Raw genomic sequence first — 27,007 nt, forward strand, 5'->3', positions numbered from 1 at the left:
CTTTCTGTCAGGTCACAATGATGAATACAGAATCCATCGCCACCTGTTATCCATATCAATCATTCAAATTATTCGCTTTCTAAAAATGTGAAACAACGACGTTTCAGTAGCTTGTTTTGAATCCCTTTGCCACCTACCCTGCGGCAGCGGTTTCAAACACGAATTATAACAACTACCAGAAGTAAATAATAGTCAATCTTATCGCTTATCGTTTGTAAGTCATTTGGAGATTCATGTCTGTTTCATGACTCTTGAAAAAATCCTCATAGAAGCTTTAATGTAGGGAGAAATGTGTTGGATACGGTTATTTTAGTCAAAGCTGCTCAAATGACTCAAGCTGATGTCATAAAATGTCCTCTTTTAATTTCCAAAAATCTAAAAATATTATGTTCCTGCGCTTCAATTTCTTATCTCATATCATCAGCTCTAATGTATTTACTTCCCCTCGAGGGCCTGTCACAGAAGGCTTTCTTTAGGTGTGCTAATATTATCTCTAAAAGTGAAGAATTAAGAATTCTGTCTCATTAAAAAAGGGGACATTATTCCCACAGTCATTTATGTTTCATGCAGTTATCTTTTTAATGATCTGCTCTCATGCTATCTTTGAAAGCCGCCCTCTGCGAAGCAGCAAGTGAAAGGTCAGAGCTGAATAAAGCCACTCACTGTACAGTCATCCGCGCCACAGACTCTAAATAGCAGTATCCTGCTGCTGTGAAGTTGTCCTTGTATCGGCCCATGTCCACCGCGTCCAGCCACTCTCCTACTGAGTTAAAAGACGGGAAGGAGGGGAGGGGTCTCTCTGCGAGCGTGATGGATGAACTCAGGGTTCTGAAAGAGAAGGGAGAAAAAAAAAAAAAAGGTTAATGATGTGGAAATGTTATAGAAATAGAAGGAGTACACATTAATCCCGAGGCTATAGATTACCTGCGTGCAAGTGTGGAGGAACCGATGCCATCAGGGGAGCGAATGCTCTTACTGAGGGCTGAGTGGATCTGGCTGAACGTGGGCCTCTCTGTCCTCTCCTTCTGCCAGCAGTCCAGCATCAGCTGATGGAGATGTGGAGGGCAGTTTACTGGAGCCGGCAGCCTGAAACCATCCTCGATGGCCTTAATCACCTGAAAGAAAACAATGAACAAATATATCATCTTCTGAAAAGTGATTTTCCTCAATCAAGCTTTGGATGCATGTGGGGAGGATGAGAGAAAAGAATGAGAAGGTGAGTTTTGTCTGACAGGACAAATATTTAAAAAAAAAAAAAAAAAAAAAAACCTACTGAAATGAATCATAAAATGACTATAACTATATCATCAGACATTAAAGGAAATAACAGGTTATAAGGTTGTTCTCTTCACAGTGGAGTTAGCTTCCTCTTTCAAGAGGACAGGTTCAGCTTGAAAAGTGCTCGTGCTTTCATCACTTTATTACACCACCCTCAGTGTTGAATTGGTTTGTTTCCCTTCTTAGTAACTGAACTTATTTCCAGACAGCATGTATTAAAGGTCACATTCGGAGCGAGAAACAAATGCAACACTGATAGAAATTTCACGGGTAGATATGACTAACCTAAATAAACAAGCTGACAACCAAGTCAACAGAAATGTTCAGATATAAAGCACTACAAGAACATTGAAAAGTGTAGACACAGAAGATTATCTAAAAGTGAAGAAAGGAAATAACCAAGAGGAGTCGATTGTGAGTGATGGACTTCATCTGTGGATTTAAAGCTCTTTTAATCAAGAGTTTTTGCTGATTGTCACCTGCACACCAGGATCTCCCCAAACAATGACAAACATGTTTCTATGCAGCCTCCGTATATGACGCACACGTACTAACTACCAGGCCACCGGTGCCCCTTAACATGTTTCGGTTCAGGAAGTTGCCGGAGACTGGTCGTAGTAGGACTGGCTTCTCTGTTTTAGGTCTTGCACGATGGCAGTATAAGACACGAGTCCGGAAATCTCCATGACCAGTGCATTTCCAAAGCAGAGAAAAGGGTCTAGATTAAATCACAGGGACTTCATTTTATTTCATAATGTTCCAAGGGGTAATGCTTTCTGAAAGTACAGGGACTTTGCTGTACTGAGAGTTTCAGATTTGTCCATGCCGCAGTCAGAACACTGACAAAGCAGCAAGTAGTTTGAACATCTGGATGTGTTTCCATACCTTGTTTAAACCTTAACAGAAATCCTTTTAGTTTCTTAAAAAGAAGCCTGGATACTCTTGGAGGAAATGTAACTTCAGTGCCAGTTCACATGATACTTGATGGGGTATCTCAAAACTTCCATCAGCTGGAAACGTCATCAACGTATTTGAATTTCCTTTAATACAATCATACATCCAGGAGAGTACGGTTTATTCGTCACCTTGTCCACTCGGAGAGATAAACCTCTAACTACAATGACTCATCTTATTTTAGCACGTTTCATCCATCCCCTTGTAATCCTCTGTCTTCAAATAGCAGGGCATAAAAAGCCTCGCTCCAGACTTCCTCAGTGTTCCTCTCTCCTCCATCAAACTAATGTTGTCTCCATTCATCGCAACACCTCACAAAAGATTTCTTTTCTGTCTCTCTGTCTCTCTCTCTCTCTCTCCTGAATCACTGAGACACACAATCTCCTGAGAGGAGGAAGTCAAGTCCAAGCATAATCACAAAAATGGCATCCATCAGCGGCATTATATTCTAAAACACTCTCCTCTCTTGACTCACCCCCCCCCCAGCGCCCCGTTCCGCAGCTTTAAGCTCCTATTTCACTAAAGAGCATTCATAAAAAGCTTTTCAGCATTTGACATTTTCCATTTAATCAATGTTGGTAGGTAAAGGTCGCGATGGATCACAGGTGGACAGGCGGACCAACAATTCCGTTATGATATAATGTATCAATTTGGAGAAGATTAATATCCCTGGCACTCTACAAGCTTGACCTTTGACCTCTCCGTTGGAAAGTTTGATAATATGAACCTGAGAGGCTGAGGAAACTTTCTTCTGCTTTGTATAAAAAATAAATAAAAAAGTCACCAGAAACAAAAAGGACATTACTCTTGTGCCTGCTGAGTAACTCATACATATTCATTTTGGACATTCAAAAAGGGAGCATGATGATAATGTGTTGCTTTTAAGCGCCCACCTGAATAAAGTGTTGGCATCATTTTAAGATGGCAGTCATTTGAGAGGGCATTAGCATGATTTTAGACTGTTGACTGTTGTAGATTTCAATAGGTTTTGTTTAATACTCTAGCTAAGTTTGAGTTGGAACTCGGACGAAGCAGAAGATCTTGTTTCAAGAAAGTATTGTGTGACTTTTTGATCCAGTAGATGACGCCCTTGAGCACCAGCATGAACCAAAACAACTCGAGAGCTGCTTTGTTATGCTAGCAGGCTAATGGTAGCGCTCTTTAGTTTGCTCGTAGCTTCTCACTGCATGTACAGTACATGACACAAAATGATGTGACATTTAAATAAATACTCTACTTCTTTTCTGTAGTGCCTCAATAAAACAGCTTTTTATGCAACAGGATGAGCAAATTAGATTAAAAAATGGTTTCTAGCATGACCAAGTGGCTTTTTTTGGGTGATTCTGGGGTCCGTTTGGGGTCCAAGCCTTAAACCCACAGGGGGCCCCCTCCAAACAGTGTTCATCCCCATTATGTTGGTTTCCGCCCACATGTAGGGCTTGACAAGCATGACTCATTTTCTATAATACGAGTAAGTGTTATCACATGGGCCCCCATTAGGGAGGTTTCCGACTGTCATCACAAATATTGCACATGTTAAGGTCCTTAAAGGCGCCCTACTGGCCTGGAGCTCCGAGCAGTTATCTGCCAAGCAGCACCTATGATTTTGATGATAAATATGTCCACTACATTTTGAACATCTTGGTGAAATATAAAAATTATATCTCCAACCCTTCGTATGCATGCACACATTTTGTGAGTTTTTTTTTGACTACCTTTAGACCCTAAAATGTTTTATTTAATTTCACCCAAGCACAAAGAAAGAATCCCACTTAATGCTATCTCCTCATTATCTGCATTGTCAGTTTCAATAAACGTGAATAGTCTGCTGTGTTTGGCACACTTGTATCATGCTTTCAGCTGCACTTAAGAGATGTGATTTTCTTGTGAAAATAATTTTAAAAAAAGCAACCTTTTTTTTATTTTGAAGGACAAAGTAGCAGGAGTGACAACACCAAAAAGGAGCATCAACCCACATTGACTCGCAAATTATAGTTAGCTAGCAACAAGCAGCAGCAGGGGGCTATCTGCTGGACCATCTCTTCAAACCCTTTAAATAGTAAGTGCTTTACATTTTCTGAAAGCGTTCCCTCCAGAGGGGATTTTTTGTTAACACTTTTAAAAGCAGGATGGCACTCGAGGACAGGCGGAGGCCATCAGAAGGGGGTCAACGCGTCCTTAAGAGAAAACAGGATTGGTCATGGAGCTGATGCAGACTTAAAGAGGGGGACTTAGACCCTGTGAAAGCTTTCAGAGGTACTGTGGCTTCTTGGCTTTTCTTTAATAAGATCCAAGCTGGGCATGGAGTTCATTGAAGGAGGAGGTGAGAGAGAGAGAGAAAGGGAGAGAGAGAGTGAAAGAGAGAGACTGGTGAAGTGCAGATATTATATGAAAAATGGAGGGAGAGATTAATGGAAAGTGCCCTGCTATCTCTCTACTCCCTAACACACACACACACACACACACACACACACACTTACATCCTGGTTGCCCATATCCCAGTAGGGTCTCTCTCCGTAGGACATGACCTCCCACATGACAATGCCGAAGCTCCAGACATCGGAGGCGGAGGAGAAGCGGTGGTACTGGATGGCCTCCGGAGCGCTCCACAGCACCACGCTCTTCCCTCCATGCTGCCGGAGAGGAAGAACGGAAAGAAGGGTGTGGAGAGTTCAGGAAAGTAAAGCTTTAATATTCTCTTTGAAAAGCTTTGAACATATTTTTTTAGCAGATCAAAAGAATCTTGAGACGAGTGGGTTCACCTTGAGTGGAACTCGAAACATTCAGGGAAATCAAACACCGAAATTTCTTCTTACAGCTTAATTATGTGACCTCAGCTGCACTAACATGACGCGTGTTTGCCCTCATCTGGACCAAAGCTCATTACAAAATTACAACCATACACGTGTGAACCACTGAACAACAGGCTTTGTGCGGTGCTTTGAGGGTTTTTTACTGGGAAAGTTTTTCTCTTACCAGTGTTGTGTAGATTGCCTCGATCTTGTCCTCCTGTAGAGGTCTGAAGCCAGACACCTTGCAGCCCAGGTTGGCGTTAACAAGAACCTGAGATGGAGAAACACTGATTAGTATTGGTCACAATCAGAGTTAAGAACCTCAGTAATGAGGACTCTGCAGCCTGGAGTGAAAACTTTTTTATCACACAACAGACACCCGCCTGTGTAGAAGAAGAAACGTTTCAGAAGTGTTCTTAAAATCTGAAATGGACGTCATGACTTGAACATCAAGTCACAAAGCTGGCTCGCTTAACCTCACCTGTTGTGTTCATTTGTCAGGAACAGAAATGGTGTTCCCGGGTCAATTTGACCCGGTGCACGTGCACAGTATGTAAAATCTGCCTCTAGGGGGCTTTCACTCAAAACAATAACAAAAGATGACGTTGAGGCTTGCGGGATATCATGGTGCTAAGGTCTACTTATGGTGTTGTCTAGTCAGTGAACATAAAGAAAGCCTGCTTAGTCACACTTCTTTATTATTCATTTTCTGCGTTCTCAGTTTGACAGACAGGCTGGGTAAAAGTCACCTTGTCATTTCAACTTCTTGTGTTCAGCTTCACCAAAAAACCAACAGGCAAGTGATTATCAAAGATGTTGGCAGACAAGGACAAATTGTGCTCTGTAATGCGGGTGTGAAAACTTGCACAAGGCTGACACATACATCAGCCCACGCACGCACGCACACACACACACACACACACACACACACACACACACACACACACACACACACACACACACACACACACACACACACACACACACACACACACACACACACACACACACACACACACACACACACACACACACACACACACACACACACACACACACACACACACACACACACACACACACACACACACACACACACACACACACACACACACACACACGCACACCTCCTCTATCATCTCCTCCCCACCTGCTACCTCACCTTGTGTGCAGCCAGCCGTTTGTGGACGAAGCCCATTTCTGTGAGGTACTTCATCCCCGACGCCACCCCGGTCAGCATATCCATCAGCTGCATCACACTCAGCTGGCCCTCGTGTTTCTGAGGGCATCGGAGGGAACGGGAAAGGAACGAACGAAGATGGGAAAGGAGAGAAAGGTGAGAGTAGTGGGAGATGGTTGAATGGAAAAGAAAAGCGGAGAGGAAGAGAAAAAAAAAAAACACGACACATCTGTTACTACTGAACAATGTTGTGCTCACTGAGCTGAATCCTTTTATTTGGAGAATAAAAACAAACCAGGCCATTAATTCATATCGTTATATAACACGCGGTGGTGGTTCACAGAGCAGAGGGGCACAATAACAGTTTATAGAAAGCTTACAGCATCTTAAAGCCGAAACACTCCATTTGTGCTGTTAATTATGCTACGTTTTCCTTATTACCAGAATAAGCACAAGCATCTGCGCCTTGGGACTGTGCTACAATAATTCATATTTACACGAGCAAAACGTCTCGCTAGCTCTGAAAGAGAAAATCATGAAAAGGCCTAATTTTGTTCTGACACCATCTTTCCTTTATCTGAGATATTCTGACGCCTGACATTGAGCGCTGGCTCATACCGAACATCCCTCTGATGCCACTGTGATGATAAAAATATAGAAAATATCAGGTGAATTTAACATGGTTGTGGACATTACTTACACTACCAGTGTACCACCTGACGGACATTATGTTCTTGGACATTTTCATCTAAAGGATGATGATTAAATGTTTGACGGGTTTCTTCAATGATTTTTTTTTTTTTATACCTACAGTTATTCTAAAAAGTGGAAAATAGTCAAAATAAAGAAAAACCTTTTTGATTAGTATGTGTGCCTGAGATACAGATTACAGTATGTTTACTATAATAATAATATTTTATACTGTATTTTTGATAATGTTGTTACTGTTGTGTGTCCAAACGTTTTGATTGGTAGAGGAACATTACACCATGTTGTTGTTGTATCCTTTTCTCACAGAATAATATTAGTGTACGACTGTTGAGAGATTTTGGGGCCGATATTGATATTGGGGAGAGAAAAGAAGTGATGCCAATTCCTACAGTAGTATCACAACAACAACAACAACAAGGGACAAACATCCCAAACGTCCCATGAACTTACCCTGAGGAAGGAATCTAAGGATCCGTTGGACATGCTCTCCTCTATGATCATCATGGTGTTACCTGGAAGAAGATAAGGACACAAAACAGTTGAATAGGGAGGCAGGATGTCGGTTTTGGAGAGTTTGGCAAAAGAGAGTGAGAGAGAGGTAATAGAGACTGAGACACAGAGGAGGGGAGGGGAGGGGAGGGATGGAGGCGGGGAGCGAGAGAATAAAGTGAGTCTAGTCCACTTGGCAGCGCGGCAGGCATTGTGCGAAGCCATTCCTCACCCAGTGAACTGTGCTGAAGCCGGGAGAAACCTGTGTGCTGCCCTGGCTGTCTCAGCAAGTTTAACGACTCTCAAACACACACACACACACACACACACACACACAGTCCAGGTATGCATGCTTGTATACACTCCACACACACACACACACACACACACACACACACACACACACACACACACACACACACACACACTGGGCCCAGGCACAGATGGCACAGATCCAGCAGTGCTACGAAGTGCACAGAGGAGGAAAATAAGACTGCAGCAGTCAGAGGAGAGTAGAAACAAGCAGGGAGAAGCGGGGCATTATGGGAGTTTGAGAGAGAGAGTACGATAAAGCTTGATATCTAAAAATATAAATCTAGGATGACAGGCTATCCGCTCTGACAGTTTTTGGCAGGCATAATAGGGAAATGATAGCTTGGCATTGTTAAATCCACAATTCATGGTTTGCCAGTTTTACAGGGTGCTTAGGAGGCGATTTGGAAAGGTGACCAACAACACCCGGGAACTGTTAGTCAGCACGGAGACGCTGCAGTAAAAAGCAAGCCATCATGTAATTAATACGAGTTGGATTGGAGAATGAGTCAGAGGTTTAACTGTGTGCTGGATGGATGCACAGGCCCAGGGCCGCACACACTTCAGCTACAGTCAAAGAGTGGAATGAAAAAAAAAAAAAAGGTTACGGTTGAATTTCAGTCTATTATTATGGATATAAAGCAAAGATTAATCTTCAGCAAGAGCAGGCTCAGGGACTCGGGCTCGGCATCTGAGTGTCGGCGCAAAGAATCGTGGTAGTTTCAGGAAAATACCTGTACCTGAAAATAGTCTGTGTTTGCATTGTGAGACAGACTGAAAGTCGTCCATTAAAAACCCATTACAAAGATGAAGCTACATCACGTTTATTTCAACATATTCCACTTCCTTATTTCAGTTCAGCCGAGTCGTAAAGACCTGATAGGACAGTGGACAGAGTCAGCTGTCTGGAGTCAATACAGAAAGGTGAGCAGACAGTTTTAGCGGGACTACTTGGTGTTCGTTCTCAGGAGTAAATAGGCACCCTGCAGCCAATCAGAGCCAAGTATTGAGCCAAAGTCACGGTATAAATGAATGCAATCGAACAAAGGCGATGTGCTAGTTTAACGTCTTTCTTTGCTTTCACACCTTCATTAAGAGAGCGGGAGAGTGGATAGATAGAAGGAGGAGAGAATGACGGATGACGTGCAGTAAAAAGTCATAAGGTGGAAGTCCAGCCGGGAGCCACCGCTGTAAGAGCTGTTGTGTTGAAAGGATTGGGAGATTAGTAGGGAGGTGGGTGCTGTTTGCAGGTTTGCAGTGAAAGACAGCGGGGGGGGGGGGGGGGGGGGGGGGGGGGGTATATAGGGGGGTAAGTGATGTAAAGCAGGTGATTTGTAGTCTAACAGTCTATGTTTGTGTGTAAGTGTGTACTGTGTGTGTGTGTGTGTGTGTGTGTGTGCTGATGTGTGATTCCATGCCAAGTGAGGAGGCGAGCGAGCAGGTGTGTGTGTGTGTGTGTGTGTGTGTGTGTGTCAATGAAAGTGAAAGAGTGAGTGAGCGCACGTGAGCTCTGTGTGTGTGTGTGTGTGTGTGTGTGTGTGCGCACGTGAAGGGGGGGAGATTGGAGTGGATCTCAGGGCCCCGCTGGGTCTCTAGCACCAATTACTGTGCCCTGCACATCTGCTGCCATCCTACTGAGCACAGAGTGTGTTCGGGCATCGGGCCCACACACACACACACACACACACACACACACACTGAGCATCACTGCGGCAGTAACAAAAACTTCACAAACTCTTTAAAGCTTCTCCCTTCACCTGCCATTCCCATTAACCTCTACCTCATCTTCTCTGTCTCTCATGTCTATCTCCTCCGTCTCCTGCCTTCAACTTTTTTTTTTTTTTTCTTCCATCCTGTTTTCGCTCTAGGACCTCAATTGCTATCTGTCAGCGGAAAATGGGCCTTGATGTAGCTCGGCCGCCGCCGGCACACGGCGTCTGTGTGGTCGCACTTCACTCCTCTCCACTCGTCAACCTTCTCTTCTTCTTTCCATCTTCCCAGGCACGCCCCCTCTTCGTCACGTGCTTTGACCCCCTCCTTTTGTGCGATATTGGAGTTGGTCTGAGGATTCTTCCCAATCCTCTTTTCTCCTTTTCCCTTCTTCAATCTCTCTCCTAAGTCACCAAACACGATGACCCCCTCCACATGTGTGATATTGAAATGGTCCTGTTCCATTTCCTTTTTTTTTTTAACCCCATCTGCTTCCCTATGGCTTCACTTACTGGCCCTCCTCTTTCAACCTTTTATAGCTGAGGTCATGACTTTCCTTTTTGCAACCCCAGGTGGTCAAACTGTCCGTTTCCTCCTTTGATCCTCAGATCTTCAGTATTTTTTCCCCCTTTCCTTTCATCCTTCCCCGGCTCTCCTTTGTTTTCCCTTTTTTTCCCCTACGGTATTCCCTTCCTTCCAATCTGCCTTCTCCTTCTCCGCTCCATCTCCCTCTCGTCCTCCTTACCCGTGGTGATGACGCCCTCCAGCCGAATGATGTTGGTGTGGTCGAACTGCCCCAGGATGCCGGCCTCGCTCAGGAAAGAGCGCCGCTGTTTGTCCGAGCATCCAGCCCGTAACGTCTTTATGGCCACCGGCAGCTCTCTCTTACTGGGAAGCTTCAGACAGCCGCGGCACACCTCCCCAAAGTCACCTGTGGCGGGAGACACAGAAGAAGAGATCATGGCCCCTTATTGACAGAACTGAACGGAATGGAGGAACAATATGGCTGGTCGGATTGCTGGTAGTGCGAAAGAATCGGAAAGAAAGGGGGCAAAAGGTTGGAGCAGAACCAGACTGAGACGCATAAACATATCAGGGATGACGCAAAGGAACAGACACTGTGGAGAGACACAAAACTCAAAGGGATCAAAGAGACATCAAAGATCGGGTGGGGTGCAGGTGGAACATGCAGTACACACATATAACAGCCGGATCAGCCGAGCTCAGATCGAGCAGAGATCTGTCTGATTGAGCTGATTTGAACAATTTGTCTCGAGACACTTTATGGTGAGGGTGAGAAAATGTGTTGAGTTGCCACAAGATTACAGCAACTGGCAATAATCCGACTTTGTCTGCGGTTTAAACCCCCGCTGTGATTTCATATTTGATAATAGACGTAGTGAGGGGTTAGCGCCTCTTCTGCTTCTGTTACCGTTCCTTAAAAAGGAGTTTCATCATGTCTACTATGCCATACACTCCATTCCCATTAACTTTGTTTCAACCCTGCTGAAAATTAAAGGTGCAGTCTGAATATTTGAAATCTATTTACTCATCACAAGGAGTATTTATGAGTCTGTACAGACTGTTGTCTCGTAACATCTGTGTGTACTTTAAATGTTGAGACGTACATCAAATGTCATGGAGGTGCATGTTGGGAAATGTAGTCATAATTAAGTCTACTTTAAAATGGTGTTGGAATAATCCGAGAAGTAACTTCTGACTTCACAGATGAGAAATCCAGCATTCTGTTTGAGAGGATTTACATTAAATGATTCATTATTATTTGCATTTTTTCCATAATGTGAGAAACACTATTAATTTGCATTTCAAAACAGTTTTTCTAAAGTTTTTTTTTCTTTTCTTGAGCTAAGGTTACTCCACTTCCTGTTTGAATAAAACCTGGAGATGTATTTAATAACAAAAATAATTAATGCTGTCTGTCCTCGTCATTAGAGTAATGAAAAAACAAGTCTTCATTTCATAGCATCCATGTTGTTTCCACGCTTCGTCTTTCAGCTTAAAAAAAGAGAATTTTAAGGAGCATAGAATCCAAACTTGAAAAAGGGGAAGAGCGAGGATGATGTGTAAAATTTTGGATCTCTATCAAAAAGTTGTGCACAGAAAATGAGCTGTGTAGTCAGTGTCTTTTACCTGTGTGCACAATCCTCTCTATCTTGATGCTCGAGTTGTCCAGCTCCTTGGCGAAGGCGTGCACAGCCTGCATCAGATCCTCACACGTCTCCGGGTCGATGTAAGTCCTCCTTGTTGGGATCTTGACTGAAAACACAAAACGCACAACATGAGACGAACATCAAAAGTGTATATTTAGAAGTTGGCTTCTGGGCCAAGAATTTTCATGGTCATTACAAATCAATAGGACAGAAACACTTTTGACTACAGGCTTTTTCCTGCACAAGGAAGCGCATCTTTGTACAAATAAAAGTCTGGGGAAAAAGTCCATGAGGCACACAAAAGAAACCACTCTCACATGCAGACACCATTAAACTGTGTAAAAGCAAATGAATGCAGAGAGCTAGCGGTGTTTTGTTAGCATAGAGAGATGCCTGTGGCCCTGATGGAACCTCTCGCTTTGAAAAGGAAGCAAAAAAAAAAAAAAAAAAAGTCTCATGTCGACATTTCTTTGAGTTTTATTGAGGCAACATTTAGAGAAGGAATCAGTTTCCCTGCATCCACCAACAAAGAATTTCTCTGTATGATTGTTGAACATTAAACCAAACTGTTGTGTCTCAGAAGAAGCCCTCGCTCTTTGATCCAGAGACGGGAATCAATACTCGAGTTTCATCATTGATCTTTGAGAAAGCTGGAACATTTTCTACAATCAAGTCTCAAACCTGCTAGAGGTGGAAGCTGCACATCCTGTACATCAGTCTGACCTGTTTGGTTAGTTAGAGGATTTTATAAGGACACAGAATTAAAAACATACGGATGAAGCTCCCCTTCTAAACTTGATTGGATGATTTCATTCTATAATAGATGCTTCAGTTTATGTATTCCTTCTGACTCTAATTCCCTGTCTTTGTTTTGACCTTGTGAGCTCCAGAGGCAAAAAAGACAAATTTGAGATCTAAGACTCGGAGCGCTCCAGTTTGACTTTGTGTTTCTTACACTGGCTTTGAGTCTGATCACAGGGCTCTTCCACGGGGGCTTTTTAGTCCTTTCTGTTGTTTTCAAAATGTTATCTCACTTAAGCACACACACACACACACATACATTATGCAAAATCAGAGACGCACACAAACCACATTACAATCTTCAGTCAGAAACTGGGTCGGGACATAATTGACAGTAAAATGCTGAGACAGAGACTGTACTTGTAGATGACTCGCTGCTTTGTTGTTTGCGTCAGGAGTTTGCGTTCGAGTCGGGTACGTCCCGAAATGACGACAGTTTAGGGGCCTCAGCAAAAAAAAAAAAAAAAATCCTAAAATAACATCACGCCGTGTCTTCTTATGAGATAAATAGCAGAGTAGGTTTCGGAGTGAGTAAGTATAAGAGAACACAACTCTCTTACACACAAAAAAAACTGTATATAAGATCAGCTAATACACAATCTGAAGTCTAAACTCAACATGTATGAACACTTTCATGCCCTATACTGGATTTAAAGAGATAAATGGGGACTTTGTATTGCTTTATTACCACCTGTTAAACACAAAAATTTTCATTTATAGAGGACATTTGAGCTCCAGCTTGAAGGTACACACAATAAATAAAGAGACTGGATTCCTCAATAAGAATCGTGTTTCCCTTCATCAACTGCCATTTGTATTTACTTATCAGTAAGAACGAGCCAGCAGCCAATAATCATTAACCAATGGGATTATAGGTCTTAATTAGACCAGTGTCGGCCCCTTTCACTATGTTTTAAGGCTTATCTCCCCACAGAGGGTCTTTGCAGTTTCCATAAAAATCCAGGCAGTCTCTGTCTGAAATGTGATTACAGCTCCAAAATCGACCAGAAGGATCCTATACTGGCTGCCTCATAACTACTTATTGATCACACGCACACACGCACGCACACACACGCACACACACACACACACACACACGCGTGTACAGACTTGCTCACATACATGTATGTAAAGCAATAAATCGACATATAAAGATTAATCACAAAGCAAATAAAACCTTTTTTATTCATTGTCATGGCTGAGTGAATGATGCAGAGTCTTCGGTCATTAAAAAACACACACTGATGTAAAACTGTGCAGCAAACGTAAGATGTTTAAATGTTTTATAAAATGAGCCATTTTGGCGGAGAACGGCTGCAGATTTAGCCCACACACACACACACACACACACACACTGACACACACAGGTGCACGCTTCATTGGCTCTGCAGCTGATTAGTTTCAGGGTTAACAGCATCGCTGACATGAGCGATTGAGGGGAAACTGAAGCACGTTCACACCCCGCTGCATAATCTTCAGCGGACCACAGAGCATGCATGCCGAGCCACAAACTATTCTGATTTTGGTTTTTGAAGCCAAGAATTCCTTACTTTCCTCCTCCATTCATTTTCTAAAGACAATGTAGTCCCAGTTATGCGATCAAGCTCAGGCTGGTTTCCTAACCTGGTCTATTTTGGAGCCTGCAGCTCCTTCTTCTGGTGCCTCTCTTGACTATGTTTCTAGGTCACATCCTCCGACAAAACTAATGATCTGAGCAGTGTCACTTATGATGAGTCTCTCCATCTTTGCCAACTCACTTCTTACCCACCATCACCATCTCTTCCCCTCTTTCGCGGCGGCCTTCACTCACTTGTTTAGCCTACTTTCTCTCTCCTTATTCTCCCACTTTACTGCCCGCCTGCTTCTCTGTTCCCTCACTCTTCCCCCTGTCTGTCCGTGTTAAACTCTGGTCGTCAAGTGCTGTTTCAAGAGAATACAAGGCGAAGAGATGGGACAGGAAGAAGAAAATGTATGACACTTCTTCACACGCTCCATATGTTCAGACCTGCAGCAGCATGAGCGGCAGGTTGGACCGCGGAACAGAAAGTAGGCCCGAGAGATTGAAGAGAACAAAATCGTGTCTCTGTGCCTATTTATGAGAGTGTCCATGATGTGAAAAAAAGGGAAAGGAATAAAAAAAAAAGAAGGTGTTTTTGAAAAGCAGGACAAAAATGTATCTCAGTTTATGTGTGTTTGCTTGCGTGTGTGTGTGTGTGTGTGTTGCGTGCTTGTCAGCTGCTGGCATGTCTTTGTTTGGGCAGATTTAATTCCCAGCCGCATGGCTTCGGCTCATTATTCATCAGGCATAGTGCTCCAAACCTCTCCAGAGGGCTAAGCATGCTGGGAGATTAAACAACGCAAATGAGCATGCACACGCACGTGCCCATACGCACGCACACACACACACACACACACACACACATCAGAGGAAACCTCGTAAATCCATGCATACATTCAGAACATTAGCTAAGCACTAGCACGCACAATTACACACAAACAGGAAGAGATATGTGTAACTACTTCCATTCTGTCACTGTCAAACAAAACGCCTATTGATAGAGTTTAAAAAAAGCTTTATTTACAACCTTGTACAACATCATATAAATAAACAACAACATTTAGCATCTGTTGTGGAAACGCTGACTAGCTAACGTGACGTTTTCCGGCGTTTTTACCCTTCATCCCTCCCCCTCCTTTTCATCTCTGGCTCTTCATCCCCCCCCCCCTCCTCCTGATTTCAATCTTTCTCCATCATACTCATCCACATGCACGCACGCACACACACACACACACACGCACACCACCTAATGGAGTGTGTCAGTGTGCTTAGCGTGCCCTCAGAATTAAGAATTAATGCTGTGGCGCCGATGCCTCAAAAAGACATCCGTAATGCCGGCACATGTGTGCGTCTGTTTCCACACAATCCAGCAGACGAGACAGCTGAGGAAAGAAAAAATTCATTGACGGATTCCTCCGTTACACACAGACACACACACACACAGTGATATAGATGTGATCATGGCTGTCACTTACACTGGAAGTAAAGTTCCTCGTCTCCCTCCTGAGAAGCTTTGCTGTAGCCGCATTGTCTGCAACGAGAAACAGAGACGGCATCAAGACAACGTTTCATCCAGCATGACAGACACAAACAAATACAAGAATCAGACTTTTGTTTATCGTACGAGATTATAAGGAGAGTGCAATAACTGTTAGACAAGACACAGCGTAGACTAAGTATGATAGTGCCGATATAAAGAATTCATCAAGGCATCCAGAATGACGCCTCATGGCCGTCAACGCAAAAAGATCTGAGAAAGTGGATTCTCTGCCGGATTTGGTGCTGAAACCCAAGATACACATTGATGCTTGGTGCTTGGAACTGATAGTCTATTGTTGTGTGAGCCTGGTGGAGTCCTTAAGTACAAAATCAACACGCTAACACGCATGAGAAACTGTACTTTCCAACTGTACTTTGTACACACAGTTATCTCTCATCCCTGGCTTCTACAGGAGGTCTAAAGAGGAGGGAGCGCTCTATGATCTGCTGATGGCTTTTCGGCTTAAAGGAAGACTTGGCTCTTTACGCTCACACACTCACACAAACACTGTAAGTGAAAGATTAACAAGTGATGAACAGACAGTCTGGATGGCCAGCACTGTGCTTACTTGGATTAGAGCGAGGATGAAAAACAAGAGGGACATAGCCAAAGAACTGGAGGATGTTTTGATGCTTAAATCTACATCAGACACTGAAAAAAAAAAAAAAGAAGATTGGTGGAAAAATCCAAATCCAAATATTGTTCAGATTTTCTCTGGAAACACAAGGTAGGGAATATTTTAGCCTGTCCCTTTAGCTGAATCTGAGGAACCATGTGCCATCCTTAGCTTAAGGTAAATGACAGAACATTGTCAAGCTACAACCTCAAGCGCTAAAAAGAAAAAGAAGAAGTAACAGAAGTATCCAAATCTGCAGTTTCCTGAGTGGCCACTGGAGGATGCCTCCAAAAGCGAGTCAAGGCCCCGTATTCAAATATTCAAGTTAACAGGCATATTAAACGTTTTTACAGCCCATCTGAATCTTTCTTTTTCTCTCCAGTTCATGAACAGTATATATCATCCAAATTTAATTCTACTGAGGCTGAGAGTTATCAATAAATAGAGGAGTGGTTCTCTCTGTGTGACAGGTTTGTGCTGCAAGCTCTCTGCTACGTGTTACATCAGCTAACTTAGTCATTGACTTAAAATCGTTTTCTTAATTTTTTTAGGTGATTTTTTGGGGGGATTTTTTAAAAAAAAAAACAGCAGATCAATAAAACACCTTAATGTGCCATTTCTTGTGCTTACTTGCCGTCAATCATGTCTTATTTGGTGAGTGACATACTGTATTATGAAATAGTATTTGATAGAGTTTTTCATGTTGGCAAGCGTATGACAACAGTCTGCTACGTTCCAGAAACTCCCTGAGCCTCAATAATCATAAACAGAATCTCACTATGTGGGAACATAAATGGGTAACCAGTGAATGGATGAGGCAAGACAAAAAGCTGTTTAGCTAATCACTTGTTGTTTGCTTAGTCTTGTCTCATCTCCAGCACTACTTTCATTCATATAGTTTCCCTTATTAGTCTAAAATAAGAAAAAAAACAAGAAATACATGCAAAAATGAGGCCTTCAAAAAGTCTGCCGATGCTACAATGGGTGACATCATGTTGGCTACATGAATTATATTTGTAAATGTGTTCATGTCTGCAAGCATCAAAACAGCCCGTGAACACAGCACGGCTGGTTATCGTGTGTTGATGGATTACAGTCTGGCTGCTGAGCTTGAACACAACACGGTTATGAGGAGTTCAACGGACGTGTCTTTAAAATAACCTTGTGTGCGCATTGTAGTATGGTGAGTGCATACATGTGAAGGACAGAAACCATCAGCACTTCACATAGACCTGATGCACAGCTGGGAGGGAGTTCATGTGATTTTTAAGCATGTGTGTGCACGTGCCCGTTTCTTTAAGTGCGTGTGTTTGTGTTTTTAGCTGGAAATGCACGCTTTCTTTTTTGCATGTACGTGCACTGTGAGGGTCTGCACAAGGAAATGTGATGCAAGTGAGAGGCTGACATATCTCTCAGCCTGTGCAGCACCTCCGTCTGAGACAAGGTCAGGACCCTGTCTGTCAAAACACACCAGCATATACATGCAGCACACATCCTCAGGGCAGGAGATACCACACATGGGGGGGGGGGATGAATAGATAAAGGAGAACAGAGGAGGGAGGTGTGAGTGGGCTGAAGATGGTGGACATGGCTAAACTAGGAGTAACAAGATGCACGAGAGCTGGGGGGGGGGGGATGAGGTAGGTGATGAGGTTAAAGCTGAAGAAGTAATAAGTAAACCAGCATTCAAGTTGTGTGCGAGATCATGTAAAAATGAGATCCTGACTTGGAAAAACTTGGCTGATTCCCTCTCACATCCATACATCTGGTTGTCTTCAGTGTAATAAACCTAACTTTTATATATATTGCATATCAATATCAAATCAGACACAGATCAAAAAAGGATGGGGTGATAACACACGACCCGTAGGTGGCAAAACTGGGAATATCATGAATTAGGAAAACGGCGCATTTCTGAAAAATTGTAAAAAAAAAGTGTCAACATGAGTGATCGGCACGGGGCCTAAGACAAACATTTCACACCTAATTTATCATCTAAAAAGTGGGCTGCGTACTACTGCATATACCAGTACCTGTCTTTGTAGTGTTTATATTTTTAAATTAGGACATACAGCTTATAAAAAAAAGCAAAGTACAACAGAGAAGAGATAAGTCATCCCCAACTTTTGGCTGTATTCGAGAGCTCCGGTCGTTGCACTTCAATGCAGCAAAAAAAAACAAAAAACGTTTGAGTAAGTTGAGAGCTTGAGAAGCTGAGGAAGTGACGAGAAAATTGGAGGTTACGGGTAAGAGGATAATTAGGTAGAAGGCTATGCAAGGAAGAGGAAATAGTTGAAGAGGCACGCAGTACAGCCAATAAAACACAAAGTTAGGGGGCAGAGGAAGAGAAAAAGAGAAGTGCAGGGCAGGGGCAGCAAAGGGAAGCTGCAGTTAGGACAGAGTATAGCAGGATGAGGTCACAGAAGGACAGAAAAGCTAATGAACAGCATAAAGAAGTGCAAACAGTGTTCAGGGTACATGTGAAGTGATGTGAAGGGGGTGAGGAGACAAGGATGCAACTAAGCCTCTAAGGAAGGACAAGAGAAAGAAGAGGAATGATAGACTGGTGTAGTTTTGAGTCCTAAAACCAGGAAGTGAGTTAGCATTTTAGCACCATGGGTTCCTAACTCTAAAAGTCTATGGGGATTTTGAATGTGTTTGTGTTTAGACGCCTGAAATAAGGTCTGTGGTTAACACAAGCTGAAGAGATGTTGACGTTTTGTTAGACGAGATAAACTACGTTAACTAAGACCCCACTGGCGCCATTTTTTCGGGTTGGCCTACAAAAATACGTCATTATTACACCAGTCTATTGGCAGGGAATAAATGGCTTGATTCCATTACCTGCTTTGAAATGTCACAGATTTGACAGAAATAAAAAATGCTAATTCAAAGTAGTTCTCCTGGAGAGTGGCTTCCTTTTCAGCATAAATTTAACTGGAACTGTCTCCAACACATTTCTTAAGTTCATTTCATTTCGTGGTAGAGCACAATGCAGAGGATGGATTTAAAACTGGGCCAAACAGCTTGACAACAAGGGAAGGGAAAATAGTTTTGGCTTGCTGTCATTGTCGTGGCGAGAGCAGAGTTAGAGACAGAAGTGTAATAAAAAAAGAAAAGAAGGAAAAGAGGGAGAGAAGAGACAGCAGGACAACTGGGAAGAAATGAAAAGAGGGAGAAATGGGGGAGGGCGGGGGTGGGGGCGGGGGGTGCAGACATGCCAGTGTACCTGGGCATCAGCTGTGTGAAGGGAGGAAGAGGAGAGAGGAGAGGAGGAGGAGGAGGAAGAGTGGAGAAGGAGGTCGAGAGCAGCACCACGCTAGCAGGAGTAACATTGGAGGAGCTCGAGCAGACGCTGCTGGGAGAGAAACAAGGGAGGGGAGGGGGAGGGAGGGGAAGGGGGGAGGGGTGCCAATGTCAGATCTGGCTCTTTGAGGGTCAGTCAACATAACTTTGTATTGATTTATAGATTCCTCTCTCTCTCAAATCTTATCATTTCATGATGGAAGCTGCCAAGAAAAACACGCGTCAAATGACCATAATATGAAAACATACACTCTATATGGTGGACCTGTATCCTTCGGTCTATTAAACCTGCTAAAACTGGTTCCTATAGTGGGATTTTTAAAAAAAACTAGAATTCTGGATCGATCTTTAAATTTTATCACTTCTGAAGAACCAGATGGCAGAGAGAAATGTGTGCATGCCAAAACGCTGCACATTCTGGCCGATCTCTCGTCGCTGTCAGCTCAGCCCCATCAAACGCTCAACTTGGCAAGACTTTGCATCTTAGTCTTCGTCAATTAGGGATTTCTTTAAAGTGCATTTCCTTTTTCTTTTTAGGGATTCATTTAAAAAGAAATTAGGGCTCTTATTGTCAATCAAATCCCTTATAGGACCAAAAGCTAAAACTTGTTGGCCCATTTCTTAACACTCACCAACTTCTTCTCCAGCCTGTTTCTGGCATACAGAGCTCCATTCCCTCTTGCTGTAAACATAAACCTTTGAAATGGGTTTCAAATAGGCTCTTGCTTTTAAAAATACCGGATAATTAGTTTCATCAACTTTTATTTCAGCAAGAGAAAGTTGGATCGAATTGGCCTTTGCTCTGATACATACATTGGTGACACCTCCGCTAGTCTGAAGCCTCCTCTCTCCTCCAGCGACACCCCTCCAACTCCTCTCTACTCACGCTAGCAAAAACGAGTAATCATTAGAACGCGCCATGAATAAGCAAGCTGGCGACAGAATGTACCTTTACTCGAGATGATTGCCTGTGGCCTGCATTGTTGTGTTCGCAGGCTAATGCTAGCACATGTTGCTTAACTCATAGCTTCATATTGCGCATTCAGTGAATTGACACGGAATGACCGTGATCTTAAGACACAGCGATGTAGGTATACGCAAGGCCGTCCCGTCCATGTAAACGGGATGTAAACACGGCTACGACAACAGCTCTCGCTTCTCACTCACTGTACAGAGTCGTGACTCAGAGAGATATTTACTGAGGACGAATTTGATTTTTTGTAAATGTTCATTGATAGTAAAAAATATAGAATATTACCCTCTCTCCGTAAAACTGTCAGCCCTACAGTAAACGGAGAAAATGCCTAAAAGGTATCTGAAATGAACTGAGCCTTAACTAAACTGTGCAACTGTGTTCGTTTAGAAGTCCAACATACAGTACTGTATGTACTTAGGGAGCCGTTTTGCTTTTAAATTAAACGTATTGTATAACTGTGACTGCAGGTTTTGTGTTTTCGTAGTTGCTCCTCTGTGGTGCTCAGCTTGGGGAGCAGCATTAAGACGAAAATACAGACATCGGAATAAATAGGATGTAATTTAGCTTCAGCAAGGGATCATTTTCTATTAAAAAGAAAAAACTATGGGGTTCGTGCAAAAGAAAGCTCGAGTATAAAGAATGAAGATTTTCACTATATTTCGTCTGTTATTGTGGTTTTTAACAATAGAAGCAGCGTCTGCATTAGCCTATCATATACTCCTAAGTGTCTGATAATGTGTTAGGCCTACACCTCACAGTTTCACATGCAGACTTTAAAGCAGAAAAATGACTGATGGTGTGTGAATGAAGCCTGTTCACTGCCTGCTTTTTCCACCTCTGTGTCCCCAAAATTCAGCTCTGGAATAAAGTGCTGGTATGGAAATGGTAGGTGAGAGAGCAGGAAGAGAATGCTCAGTGACAGGTAAAGTGAGGCAGAGGAAATTCAGGCCAGCAGAGACTTAGGGATACACGGGAAATTAGAGCCAGTTTCACTTTTGGGATTCATGAATTTTATGCATTAGCATGACTCGGGTTTGTTAAATTCATAATGACACTTTGGTTTCTATCCATTGCTAATCCCTGAATGTTTTCACATGGTGATTTCTCCAAATAAGGGCACGTGGATGGTTCTTCATTCCAAAGCCCTTTTCTGCACACATTTTAACACATGATGTTTGACATCTTGAATCATGATCGGGTCCATCCCACATAGAATTTATTCACTTCTTGATGAGGTTTTTCTAAAACAGATTCATGTGGAACCACCAAAGTAAACATGAGATGTGTGATGGTGTGTTTTTTTTCTTGCAACATGAAGGCACTGATTTGTACATGACACAGATGAAACTGCACTTCAGCATTAGACTTTTTCTCTCGGCCTCCTCTTCTCTCCCTCTGCTGAATTTTCGAATCATAGCTTTGGTTTTTTTGTGTTAGCAAGAGTCAATGACCCTCTGCTTAAGTTCCTCTGCTTCTCCATCTCTTGCTCCTGATTACTTGTTACTCACTCACCAGACAGATACAAGCTCTGAGCAAAAAGGCACACACACACACACACACACACACACACACACACACACACACACACACACACACACACACACACACACACACACACACACACACACACACACACACACACACACACACACACACACACACACACACACACACACACACACACACACACACACACACACACACACACACACACACACACACACACACACACACACACACACACACACACACACACACACACACACACACACACACACACACACTTGTGGGACCAGTGAAGAATCAACAATCCCCACACTGACCAGTCAGGCCTGGGCTTCCTGGAGAGCTGTTCGGGCAATGTCCTGGAACTCCGGCTTTATCAGACTCTGTCAGGCACCAATGGACTGTGTGTGTGTGTGTGTGTGTGTGTGTGTGTGTGTGTGTGTGTAGGTGTGTAGGTGTGTAGGTGTGTGTGAGTGTAAGTGATGGGAAACAGTGTCAAGGAACGGTTTGAAAGGACTCTACAAAGATACCAGTCGCTCTCACTTGTAAGCTGACAAACACAGAGTGTCAAAAGAAGAATCTCTTGGTACCTCACGAGTGTCACTTCTGGACTCTATTTCAATCTAGCTGTCTGATGTGGAGTTGTAATCACATGACGTATTTTAAAAAGCTCTTCGGTCTGTTGGTGTTTGGGAGTGAAATATAGGATTCAAATAAACACAGAGTTCAATTTAAGAGATGAATTTTCACTGATTTCACATTTATATAGAACATTTATCTTACTTAAGGTGATCAGTTTGCGTGCCCCAAGTTTTTCTGGACTTTTTCTGGCTATGTACAGTAGCATTGATTTCAAAAACATTTCCACCTTACTTCTCCGTAGCCGGTCTATTTTTGATTCAACCAACTAGATACCATACAATGTGTGAGGGATAGTTGCACCCCAAGATCTTTACTCAACAACTCATACGATCATTTCGTTAGCCTTTACTTTGAATCAATGAGCACATAACAGGAATTATTGTTATGCTTTTGCAACAATGTCGCTAATGCAAAGGTAAAGGTCATAAGAATTATTTCTAAAAAAAGAGGAAAACTGCAACACAATGCTGCAGACAGAAGTATTGATTTAGAGTTGAATGAACTGCGTTATGATGTTATTTATATACGTTTATAAATTGTTGATAATGGTGCTGTAATTGTGTGAAGCGCTTATTGTCAATCCAGACAAAAAGCTGTAAAACCTCCACATCTGTCCCACAGCTTAAATCGTGTCTAATGTTATGAGAAGATGAAGGAGGAGAAATAACTACAACATCAGCTCAGCAGTGTGGATCCATTGACTGTTGTTAGTACGTTTGGACGGTGATATATATATTGTATCTGATACACAGAAAACAAGTGTTTTATTCTGAAGGAACCAACCTGCTGCTGACGCATCAAGAGGGAGACATTAAGCCAGACTTAGTAATAAAGTGGGCTTCAATGAGCGTGTCCTCGCCTTCATGTGTGTGTCTCTGTGTGCAGTGGGACTCATTTGCATGTGCCTGTATGTGCAGGCGGATCGATGTAACTGAGACCCCTCCAGCCGTAGCCGGGGGAGGGGGGGGGGGGAGCTGGCTGTCTCTGCAAACACGAGAGCACGGTAATTGAGGCATCAAGCCATTCTCTCTTTGTCTCTATGCAAAACATGAAGAGCAAGTTAATGGTCCAGCAGCGAGGAACAATGGAGGCCGCTTTCAATGAATGCAGCGATGGAATAAAAGGGAGAGAAAGATAAGCATTACTATTCAGTTGGAGGCTGCGAGTGAGGGCATGATGCTGCTTTTTTCTGAAAGCGACGGTACATTCAAATATATGAGTGCACTGAGTTAGCACATTTATACATATACAACATAACCGGTTGTTTCTGCAGCGGTGCACAAATCCAAACCGGTACATTCCTTTAAAAGATATTTGACAGACAGTCTCAGTTTGTTTGGAGCTGAAGCGAGTGAATAGAAGCCATTACTACACCCGCTTCATTCCCATCATTGCACTGTTTGTCTCTATATCACAATCCTCCCCTTTATAGGAGGTAGGCGTGGAGAAGCTACTCTGTCAGGCAGAGAGGTGGCAACAAAGTAGATCTGTGCAATCTCTCTTTGTATGCGTGTGTAGAGGGAAAAGAGAGGGATTGCATACAAACTATGCAAACAAATGCTCTCACAATCCATCTATAAATCTACTTGGACGGGTATCAATTGGAAGCCATGCAACTGAGAGGCAACCCCCCCCCCCCCCCCCCCCCCACGATTATTTGCTAGACATGAGTGTGTGTACGTGTGTGTTTGTGGGGGGAGTGGATATGTGCTGGCATGTGTGATGGAGTTTAAATGGAGTGTGTGTTTCTGTGTGTGGGCGTGTGTGAGGTGAGCTGGCAGAATATCTTTGGACAGGAGTCAAAGAGCAAAGTGGTTGGAACAGGAAGCAGGATTGCACCGTCTCCTCCCCTCTTTATCTGCTCGGCTGAATAAAACATGCACGTATAAGGCAAGATACACTCAGTGCAATAAACAGGGCAATAAAGCTGGCATTAAAAGCACCTGAGACGACGCGGAATGGCAGCACTAAAGTGAAACAATGACTGAATTATGTGGCTGGCCGACTGATTGTGCGATTGCGTATGACTTTTGGTGTCATAAACTTCAATGACAAATTCATTAAAGTGATACTTACCACAAAGCTGGACGAAAAAAAAAAGTTTTGTGGTTTACAAACTGTGACAAATGAGTGAGGCTCTGCAGGTTTATTTGCCATTTGCATCTACAGCCTTTTCTCAAACTATTTCCAACGTTCTTTATGACTGTTTTCCATTTTCATTGTTAATTAATACCATAAATAAGGATTTACATGTCTAGACTTAGTATCTGTCGGATCAGTTAAGTCTGGCAGGTTTTTCTACTTCATATCGCTGGTACCTAACCTAAGGTCCGGGTCAAACATCTCACAATGGGGGAAGCATTATCAATGAGAGCCAATAAAATTGATGTTGATCTTGGCGGCAATGAATCACCTGGTGGTTGGTCAGTTTTCATTAGCTTTATTCTGACGGCCATTTCAAGGAATGATATTTCAAGGTGACGTTTCGGCTTCAGGATTAGTGTCACCATAGCATAGTGGGGAGACAATGTGCATGAATGCATTGATTTAAACATTTGCAATATCCACATAGCCAATGGTGTAGTAAGACACATTTGTAAACACTTTTTAGACAGATCATGTTTATGTTTCCTCGGAACTGGAAACTGGAATGTAAAGTATTGGTTTCAGAATCTTGAGGCCAACACAGATGGTTGGCCTCAAGATTCTGCAAAATGTTATTGGACCAGCCCCATAACACATAAACGGTTGTGATTGGTCCAACTGAAATCAAATCAAATCAGGGCAAAAGGAAATCTGTCTGAAGGAGAGGGGGCCTAAACATTTTGGCCACAGCACATGAAACATGAGCTCACAATTTATGTTGCCCTAGAATATCTGAAGCTGCAAACACTGAGGAGCGCAGTGCAGCCCTTAAACCTCACTTGATGTTTTGACCTTTAGGAGAAAATAGTTCAAAAGCTTCCTCTGAAGAAACACTGCTCTTCAGAAGCAGTTTGATCCAACTCACAGGTACAATACGAGTGTTGCCACTATGATGTAATTACTGAAACATGTCCTCTTTTCACCTGAGGCTGCAGAGAGCATTTAAAGTTTGCAGAGATGTTGTCGTTACAATTTCTCCACTTTGCGTTGCAAAAAAGACTCAAATTGAGGCATTACAGTGGCCTGAGTGTACCACGCTGCCACTTAAAATCAGAAATAAAGCTTCGCCCACTGATTGCTGCGGTCTGAATGGTTTCCTCCCGCCATCACAAAAATGCTCAGAAACTGAAAGAATCCTGATTTAATAACACGGCGCGGTGCCCTGAAGAAAGAGGTCACACTGGTAACAACTCAAGTGTCATTCATTCGAGTTCTACACTTTGTGGAAATGTAGTGAAACGACGTGTTTGGGAAATCGGCTCTCGATGTGAAAAGTAATAAAAGTGTTGTGACCCCTTGAGGTTAAACTTGTGCATGGGTTTAAATGTGTGAGATGTCATTTTTAACCATTTCGTATCTCTTTACTGTTTTTCAATGTCCAATTTTCTTAGCCAGCTGCAATTACACTCTGCATTTCTAACATAAAAAAAAACTACATAAAGGGGGTTTGACCTTGCCACTGCATATTAAACGATGACAGTAAATTCCTTTTCAGAGTCAATACTCCTGTCAATGGATTACTGTAATCTGGATTAGAACAGGGTAGCGTGTGACAGTGGATTGAATATGTGATTGAGTCCATGATCGAGTGTTTGTACATGTTTGCATGTCAACATAACATGCTAAGGGTATTAAAAGCTGAGTATGATCACATGAGTTATAGGATGCTTATCGTGTATAGTTTATCAACAAGTAGTGTGTGTGTGTGTGTGTGTGTGTTCATGTCTGTAAATGTGTATCACCTCCTCCAGATGAGCAGTCCAACCCCCATGGAGAGCAGCATGATGAGGGCGGCCACAGACACGACCACGATGATCACCACCGGACTCTGCTCGCTGGACGCCAGCGCCACTGGAAACGACAGCACATAATCAGCACACGCTGAAGAACAAACACAGACTTTGCAGAAGAAGTGGATTTAGTTTACTGGTTGTCTAAAGGCAAGCAAAGGTGGAAATCCTTTTAACCTCCATTCTTTATAAATCCCCCTCATCCTGACACCTCTTTATTCATGACTGTCCATAAGTGTTGTTTGGTCTGTCTCTGACTGGGATTAAGAAAGTATAAACAAACAAATTCATTCTCTGCTGCCATTTCCAAGGTTAAGAATGAATTTCAGCCTTTACAGATCTACAGAGAGATGTAGAAGAGCACGCAGCAACAGTTGGCAATCTACCCAAACCTGAATAGTCATTTTCAGAGCCACACTTGCCAAAGGACCAACACTGTTTTTGTATTTTTATTGAAGCTGTGCATGTGCCAACTTTTACTGCTGAACTACAAAAAAAAAAAATCAACTGATAAACACACTTATACTTCA

At 42.8% G+C, this 27,007-nt stretch overlaps 1 protein-coding gene across 1 annotated transcript in view; it reads right to left on the reverse strand.

Annotated features, from left to right (window-relative positions):
- The window catches only part of epha10 (EPH receptor A10), a 149,508-nt gene that overhangs the window by 2,710 nt on the left and 119,791 nt on the right, over positions 1-27,007 (reverse strand). Inside the window, exons 8-17 of the mRNA XM_079367751.1 lie at positions 26,430-26,538; positions 15,432-15,487; positions 11,578-11,703; positions 10,172-10,357; positions 7,366-7,427; positions 6,187-6,303; positions 5,209-5,295; positions 4,713-4,865; positions 925-1,115; positions 664-828 (exon numbers count right to left, since the gene is read on the reverse strand). Coding sequence (XP_079223877.1) covers positions 664-828; positions 925-1,115; positions 4,713-4,865; positions 5,209-5,295; positions 6,187-6,303; positions 7,366-7,427; positions 10,172-10,357; positions 11,578-11,703; positions 15,432-15,487; positions 26,430-26,538 — 1,252 coding nt within the window. The remainder of the gene's footprint in view (positions 1-663; positions 829-924; positions 1,116-4,712; positions 4,866-5,208; positions 5,296-6,186; positions 6,304-7,365; positions 7,428-10,171; positions 10,358-11,577; positions 11,704-15,431; positions 15,488-26,429; positions 26,539-27,007) is intronic.

Source organism: Symphodus melops (assembly GCF_947650265.1).
Source record: "Symphodus melops genome assembly, chromosome: 18".
Lineage (NCBI taxonomy): Eukaryota > Metazoa > Chordata > Actinopteri > Labriformes > Labridae > Symphodus > Symphodus melops.